The following is an 8,866-nucleotide window of genomic DNA, read 5'->3' on the forward strand; positions in this document are numbered from 1 at the left end:
GGGTCTTCCACTGATGGGGTACGGCATTTTTACTTTTTAACTCACACATTTAGGAGCCTAAGATCTATATTAGGCTGGAAGGAGGTTTGACGAAAGCACGTTATATGGAAAAGTTGATGATGATGAGAATATCCATTTACTGTAAGAAAGCACTCATGTCATCTGGTGGATAAAAAATGGTTTATTAAAAAAGCACAATACAAAGATATTGTAAAAGTACAGCTCATTAGAAGAAAATGTGAATAATACCTATAATATTTTGGAAATTCATACACAAATATGTTATTGTATCATCTGAATGACAGATATAATACATTAAAGATAATACATTTTAACACATTTACAACAAAACAATAATACTCAATACACAATACAAGGCAGATAATTCCTGTAGCTTTAGATAAGATCCGTTATCATTACACCTTATATTTTATATAAAGCTGTAACAGTAAAACACAATTAAACCATGCTTAAGTAAAATATATCTGTTGGTAAATAAAATACGAAAAAAAATCCTTAAAGTACAAGGTGTTATTGTGTGTGTGTCTGTTTGATTGTGTGCATTGAGCATGCATAATCTATGTTCCCGCGTTTCCTTCCGCTCCTCCTCTGATGGTGTGTCCCTCCATTCCTCCCTCCATCCCTCCATCCTTCCACCCATCCATCCCTCCATTCGTCCATCACTCCATCCTTCCATCCTTCCATCCTTCCATCACTCCATCCCTCCATCCTTCCATCCCTCCATCCTTCCATCACTCCATCCCTCTATCCCTCAATCCCTCCATCCCTCCATTACTCCATCCCTGCCCCCCTCAAGGTCCTGCAACATATCACCACACAAAGTTGTTTAGGACATGCAGTCAAACAAACTCTTAAGAATCAAACAAAAATACATACTTTTAATACATACAGTATACTTCAGAGAAATAGTTCCATATTAGTATCATATTAAGTATCAATAGCATATGGCTATTAGTCTTACCTGGGGCTGTGACTGGCTTCACTTGAGAATAGACCGAATCTGCCTCAGGTGGGGTTTCTGTTTCTGTAAGGGGGGAGGATAAATATCAGAATAATATAACAGTTATATACATAATAATATACAGCTAGTCAATATGGGGTCAAAGAGGTGTGAGGTTATTATAGGGGGAATATGGAAGGAGGGATTTCTAGTCTTACCTTTCTTCTTCTTGGCTTTGGCCTTCTGTTTAAGGTCAACCTCAGCATGTCCAGTTGCTGCTGAAAATGGAAATATCCAGTCAACAAATTAAGGAAATAGCTTATTGCATATTCTGCATCTTCATTGAAATTCCAAAATTGTACATTTAGATTTCACTGACTGCTGACCTGTAGAATGGGTCTTACCTGTGGCCTTCCCTGTCTTGACCTCAGAATAGACTGGATTTTCTTTTGGAACAGCTGGCTTTTCTAAGGAGGAGGAGGAGAGAATTTGTAAGTTTGTATCAAATTTGATGAGTAAAAAACACTGCTACATTTTGTAGTAATTTATGTGACAGTTAAGAATTACTTTTCTTTTTCTTGTCCAACTTTTTGAGTTGAATCTGGGCGTACATCACATCACTTGGTCCAGCAGTAGCAGCAGCAGCATCTGAAACATACAGGTAATACACTAAAATATCTACTTAGTCTTAGTATGCTAGTCATATTAAACACATGAAGAACAACTGCAACAACAACTCTATACTGTATTCATGCTAAACTTAACATACATTAAAAATACCATTGTCATTATTGTCTGAGGGAGTGATTGTACCGTAGATGTTAGCGCCACCAATTGGTCAAAGAAGAGAGAGAAAGATTAATTGGTTAGTTATCCCTCAGGGGCAGAGTACATTAACATGTTTAACACAAAGTGGATGGTGAAAAGTCACTGGATGAAGTTACAGAGAGAGGAGAGTGATAGTGATCTGGGCTGAGAGACTGACCAAGCTGCGGACGTGTATACCCAGCATCAGGAGCCTGGCCCTGGGTAGATCCTTGGTCCTGTTTGGGGTCCAGGTTGGTGCTGTGTGGCTGGGGGGGCCTACATGGAGAGAGATACTCATGAAACACACAGATGATATTTTACTGTATGAAAAGGAACGTAGTTGAAAGACAGGTGTACTCACGAGAATATCCTGTTACAACAGGAACCTGTAATGAAAAATGCATATAATTATATCAGGACATTATTGTTTTGAACTTTTGAAATGAGACATTTGTCTCTTAAACAAGTTAAATGAGAATTGATAAAAGTCTCACCTTTGGCGTTTTTATATCGACACAGCAGTACCAGGAGAATGGCCAGTAGAACACCAGCAACAACCAGGCCCACAACCACTACTACTAGGACTGATGTAGAGGGTCCAGGAGTTATGCCTGGAGAGAGAACAGCAAATCACCATCAGACTCTGAGGTAGTTATAGAAAATAAATAAAGTAGTAGACAAAGTGAAACAATTCTGTAGAGACATTATATGTTTGACATCTTCCTTGAGATCAGATGACCAGCCTGAGCTTGCAACTCCAAACCTACAGTATGCTTTTTAACAATACAAATCACTGATGACCACAGATATTATGAAAAGGTAATGTGATCAAAACCGATTTCTCACCTCTCACTGTCACCCAGCTCTCTGGTGATTCTCCTTCAGTAGATTTACACTTATAGAAGCCTTCATCTGACTTGGATACTGCAGGGATGGTCATCTCTCCTGTGGTCTCATTCCTAATAAGTACTCCATCTTTGTAGAAAACAACCTTGGGGTTTGGGTTTGTTTCCTGATATCTATTTGTACAGCGCAGAGTCACAGAGTCTCCCTCAGTCATGGGATAGGCAGGGTTTTCCAGGATCACAGCACCAGCTGTGTAACAAAATATATAAATACAACTGTAAATCTGGAGTAATCACACACAATATATTAACGTCTTATGAGCTTGCATTTTATATGAGATACATTCATTCAGTTTCAGAATTGAACATCATTATCATACATTGAAATGTAAAAAAGGTTAGTGAATGTTGTACAATAGACGTACCATCCACTGTGATGTTGACAGCATTACTGTACTCTCCTGATGCAGACTCACACCAGTACACTCCACTGTCCTTTTCAAGTGTGGACCTGATGGTACATGTGGACCCTGCTATTGATCCCCAGTTAGAGCCACACCCTGACTCCACTCCTCTCTCTCTGTATCTCTTCAGTCTCCATCCAGTAGAGTTCCCCTTCTCCTCACAGCTTAGTGAGAGAGACTTTGATGTAAAGTGTTGAGTTCTGTTGGGTCTTGTTCTGAGAGACACTGAAGGATGCAGGTCTGAAACAAAGAGGAAAAGTCAAAATTATAGTTATATATACACATGAGGATTACTTAAATGTGGTTAAATGCAGTTTCAATGCAGTTAGTTACCTCCTGACCAGAGAAACTGAGGTTCACTGTAGAGTGTGTCATAGACTGGGTCTCCTCTCCCAGCTCTACACACATATCTTCCTGTGTGATTAGGACCAGCAGGGATCAGAGTGTAGGAGTCTTCAGTAGTCCCATTGCCAGATAGAGGCTCTACAGAGTAGGATCTGTCCAATAGGGAGAGTAACCCAGCTCTGTAGGGAACAATTCGGTACCAGAAGAACCTCCAGCCTATAGATGACTCTTTAACCCCACAGCTCAGAGTAACTGAGTCTCCAGGGTTCAGCCACTGAGGAGAGACACTCAGGACAGCTTGGGGTTTATCTGTTATAAAGGAGATGACACAATTAAAATGTTTGTTCTTTAATTAAATAATTTTAGTATAAAATGTTTACCCATTTTGTTATCATGGTATTGTACCTTACACCAAAATCAAACTAAGTTTAGTTCCATCATTGATCTCACTGTCTGCTATTTGACCTCATCCCTTTTGTATTTTTCTCACTATTCTGTCTCTTTCTCTTGCAATCCCATTAAAACAGACTTACCTAACACGTTCAATTGTATAGCATTACTTGTCTCGGAGTGTTTTAAGCCATTGATTTTCTGAAGACCTTCACAGGTATATAGACCATTCTTTGCAGGACTGATTCTGTACTCAGGCTCTGTATTCGAGTAGAACGACTTCCCACTGTTATAAAAAGCATACTCAATCCCTTTTCCTCCCTGTATGTCACATCTGAGTGTGACAGTCTCTCCACTGAATATCTGAGGCCAGTTGGGTTGGAGGGTCAGAACAGCCACAGGTCTATCTGTACAGACACACCACAGACAATAAATACAATCACACAACTTAGAATGTAAAATCAGCATTCATCACAATATGACCATATCATAAGTTGCCATTTCTGAACATACAGTATGCAGTCTGAGCTGTCTGACTTACGAAGATCTAGTCATCAGAATACTGACATATACAGTGATGTCTACACACACACAGATACACACACACACACACACACACACACACACACACATTTCCTCACCAATCACAGTGATATTGACAGGATCACTCATGATTGATGATATGGTTCTGGACTGGATCTCTCCCTGACACCAGTAGCGGCTCTGGTCAGACACAGCAGGGCTACTGATGGTGAAAGTGGCTCCTGTTATAGTGTGTCTGTCAGACTGGGGCACTACTTTCTTAGTGTTGTCTTTGTACCATGTATAGCTCCAGGTATTGTCATACCCCACTGAACACGTCAGAGTTACTGTCTCTCCGGTGTACACAGGGTTTGGATTTATGGTCAGTGTTGCTTTGGGCAGGGCTGTGAGAAAAGAGCATAATTTAAAGATCTGGATACATGCTTAGCAATATCCAAAGATTTAGCTGTTGTTGGAACGTTTTCATACTATAAAAGTCCATTATGGGTGTATGTTGACTTGATTTGGTGTGAATTGAAAGTATGATTCTGTTTTTCTCCTAAAAATATTGTTTAAAAAAAGACTTTCACAGAATAGAATATTATGAAGATCTTATGCTTCTCAAAATGTAAGTAAGTGATGGTTATGTTTATAATCTCACCAGCAACAATGATGGTGAGAGATGGGCTGAGATACGTCCTCTGGGGCCGTCTTGTCCTTGTCCCCTCACACTGGAACTGACCAGCTTGGTCAAAGAGAGAGAAGGTGATGGTTTCACTGGGCGGACTGGGAAGCAGTTTGTTGTCTCTGTTCCAGCGGTACGTCCAGTCTCTGTAGTCTGATATGTCACACTGCAGAGTGACTGTCTCTCCAGAATAGACGGGACCCTGTGGAGAGGCTTTCACTGAGGCAGTAGGCAGAGCTGTGGAAACACAGTTATATATGAAGACAAATGCACTCAGAGCACAAATCTCTCCAACGTATGATCTTACTTCTATAGGTAGTACTGTAACTATTCATTTATACAGTTGAAGTCGGAAGTTTACATACACTTAGGTTGGAGTCATTAAAACTTGTTTTTCAACCACTACACACATTTCTTGTTAACAAACTATAGTTTTGGCAAGTCGGTTAGGACATCTACTTTGTGCATGACACAAGTATTTTCTCCAACAATTGTTTACAGACAGATCATTTCACTTATAATTCACTGTATCACAATTCCAGTGGGTCAGAAGTTTACATACACTAAGTTGACTGTGCCTTTAAACAGCATGGAAAATTCGAGAAAATGATGTCAAGGTAGGCTAATTGACATCATTTGAGTCAATTTGAGGTGTACCTGTGGATGAATTTCAAGGTCTACCTTCAAACCAGTGTCTCATTGCTTGACATCATGGGAAAATCAAAAGAAATCAGTCAAGCCCTCAGAAAAAAAAATGTAGACCTCCACAAGTCTGGTTCATCCTTGGGAGCAATTTCCAAATGCCTGAAGGTACCACGTTCATCTGTACAAACAATAGTATAAACACCATAGGACCACGCTGCCGTCATACCGCTCAGGAAGGAGACGCGTTCGGTCTCCTAGAGATTAACGTACTTTGGTGCGAAAAGTGCAAATCAATCCCAGAATAACAGCAAAGGACCTTGTGAAGATGCTGGAAGAAACAGGTACAAAAGTATCTATATCCACAGTAAAACAAGTAACATTTTGACATAACCTGAAAGGCCGCTCAGCAAGGAAGAAGCCACTGCTCCTAAACCGCCATAAAAAAGCCAGACTACGGTTTGCATCTGCACATAGGGACAAAGATCATACTTTTTGGAGAAATGTCCTCAGGTCTGATGAAACAAAAATAGAACTGTTTGGCCATAATGACCATTGTTATGTTTGGAGGAAAAACGGGGCTCTTGCAAGCCGAAGAACACCATCCCAACCTTGAAGCATGGGGGTGGCAGCATCATGCTGTGGGGGTGCTTTGCTGCAGGAGGGACTGGTGCACTTCACAAAATAGATGGCATCATGAGGAAGGAAAAATATGTGGATATATTGAAGCAACATCTCAAGACATCAGTCAGGAAGTTAAAGCTTGGTCGTGAATGGGTCTTCTAAATGGACAATGACCCCAAGCATACTTCCAACGTTGTAGCAAAATGGCTTAAGGATAACGAAGTCAAGTTTCCCACGGGGGGCCAGTATGAAAATGTATGCACTCACTAACTGTAAGTCGCTCTGGATAAGAGCGTCTGCTAAATGACTAAAATGTAAATGTAAATGTATTGGAGTGGCCATCACAAAGCCCTGACCTCAATCCTATAGAACATTTGTGGGCAGAACTGATAAAGCGTGTGCGAGCAAGGAGGCCTGCAAACCGGACTCCGTTACACCAACTCTGTCAGGAGGAATGGGCCAAAATTCACCCAACTTATAGTGGGAAGCTTGTGGAAGGCTACCCAAAACGTTTGACCCAAGTTAAAGAATGTAAAGGCAATGCTACCAAATACTAATTGAGTGTATGTAAACTTCTTACCCACTGGGAATGTGATGAAAGTAATAAAATCTGAGGAAACAGTTAAATGAAGACAAATGCAATTAGTGCACCAATCAGTTAAAAGTATGCTCTTACCCCATATTTCTTCAATTATCAAATGAAATGAGGAAGAATTAATGGAGGAATCTGAACAGCAATGGTAGGCTGACATTTTTTAAATGACAAAATAGCATCCTTAAAATGGGGCCAAATGTCAAGTGGTTATGGGCATGGAGGCACTGATGTGAGTGAGAGATAAGATGACTTACCTGTCACCGTCAGTCTGACTGCATCACTCCACTCAGAATACTTCTTATGTTCAATATGTAGACCGAGACACCTGTAGTCACCACTGTCTGACATCTTAACCTCACTGATCTCATATTCATGCTTCTTACTGAGGAAGTCTACAACATCCTTGCGCCATGTGTATTTCCAGTCAGTGACTTCTCCTCTCTGTATGTTACATCTGAGAGTAACTGACTCTCCACTGAATATCTGTGAGGATTTGGGGTGTATGGTCAGATCAGCCTTTGCCTGTCCTGCTCAAAATAAAACCAGCATGATAAAATTGCTTTACAAATGTTATTTTGAGACACTCAAAACACAAAATATGTCTATCCAAAAACAGCTTTAAACATCACAAATAAATAAAATGAAGCATTAAGAGATGAAGGCTTGATCAAGTGTACAAATATCTACCATCATCATCTTCAGAGTGTCCAGAGTAGATGTGTGTACTCAGCACTACAACAAAGAAAGTCACATTGCTCCAATATTAGTTTTGAAATAAATAACAACATTCCATATTCATGTTACTGTTTACCAAATCCATCCTGTGCTTTATTTTAAAGATGCAATCTGCGTTTTCTACATAGATTTCTACACTACTAAATGAATCACAGCAATTCAAGTCTTATTCCATCATAACCCAAAATATATGTTTATTTTATGACAATTATTGTGAACAATGTAGATGAATGAATTTCCTTAGACCCATCCCTCAGCTGTATACCACAACAAGTGGCAGGGTGGCCATTTTAAGGTGGTTTGAATTACAGACTGCAGCTATAAATGGCCACTGACTTCCCATGTTCTGCACACAGTGAGAGTACAGAGACCAAAAACACCAAAACACCACTCATTCATCTCTTAACACAGTTTACTATAACTGTAGCGAAGGAACCCTCAACCATTTACAATAATCACAACTTGATACTACAACACATCCAACAAATATTTAATTTTGAATTAATTGTCATTGACAGCACATTTTGCATCCACTGAGTTAACACCACTCTTTAGTTCCTGAGTGATGACCTGGCTAAATGCACACCACCACACTAACCATGTCTGCATGGCATCATCTCTATAAGCTCAGGTTCTCACCGTGATGCAACATCAATGTAGTATGGTCACAGTCTTACTCCATATCTACACCATATTTTGCTGCAATTTCCTTTTAGTGCCGTTTACTAATGTTTTCTCAATAAGAGATACAAAAAAACAAAGTTAAAGCTTGATACTGACTTCATTTCCATGAATGTCTTATTCCTTTTTACCTTAAGGGCTTAGTAAATCAGGTAATTAGTGTTCACACACACACACACTAACTCAGTACTTACCTAGTAGCAAACAGAGCAAGGTGCTCTCCATTCTGTCCCCACAGAGAAGTGACTTTCTCTAGAACTATAGTCCTTCTGACAAACCCCTCTACTTCCTATATGATGACAGTCTGCTTAGATCACACCTCTTCACAGTCACACAGAAAAACTGGGAGAGAAAGATTCAAGAGGAATGTAAAAAGTCTGAGAAAAAAGAGTAGCGGTTTATAGTCTATTAATATTATATTAGATAGATAGATAGATAGATAGATAGATAGATAGATAGATAGATAGATAGATAGATAGATAGATAGATAGATAGATAGATAGATAGATAGATAGATAGATAGATAGATAGATAGATAGATAGATAGATAGATAGATAGATAGATAGATA

General features: G+C 39.6%; 1 protein-coding gene across 2 annotated transcripts; it reads right to left on the reverse strand.

The window, feature by feature from the left end:
- Window positions 1-770: 770 nt before the first annotated feature.
- LOC121559973 (basement membrane-specific heparan sulfate proteoglycan core protein-like) lies at window positions 771-8,547 on the reverse strand. 2 transcript variants are annotated; one of them, XM_045222063.1, is made up of 17 exons: window positions 8,491-8,547; window positions 7,568-7,612; window positions 7,135-7,407; window positions 4,996-5,256; window positions 4,454-4,738; window positions 3,956-4,219; window positions 3,411-3,731; window positions 3,039-3,317; window positions 2,615-2,863; window positions 2,263-2,379; window positions 2,130-2,154; window positions 1,947-2,044; window positions 1,529-1,609; window positions 1,366-1,428; window positions 1,180-1,236; window positions 983-1,045; window positions 771-820 (listed from the first exon to the last, which is right to left on the reverse strand). In XM_045222063.1, exons 1-17 carry the CDS (start codon window positions 8,519-8,521, stop codon window positions 813-815), a joined length of 2,520 nt encoding a protein of 839 aa, XP_045077998.1. In that variant the 5' UTR covers window positions 8,522-8,547; the 3' UTR covers window positions 771-812. The 2 variants fall into 2 exon arrangements, with proteins under 2 accessions (XP_045077998.1, XP_041728947.1); XM_041873013.2 differs by having other exon boundaries at window positions 1,180-1,239.
- Between the last annotated feature and the right edge of the window lie 319 nt (window positions 8,548-8,866).

This window comes from Coregonus clupeaformis, chromosome 8 (assembly GCF_020615455.1).
Source record: "Coregonus clupeaformis isolate EN_2021a chromosome 8, ASM2061545v1, whole genome shotgun sequence".
NCBI classification, from domain to species: domain Eukaryota; kingdom Metazoa; phylum Chordata; class Actinopteri; order Salmoniformes; family Salmonidae; genus Coregonus; species Coregonus clupeaformis.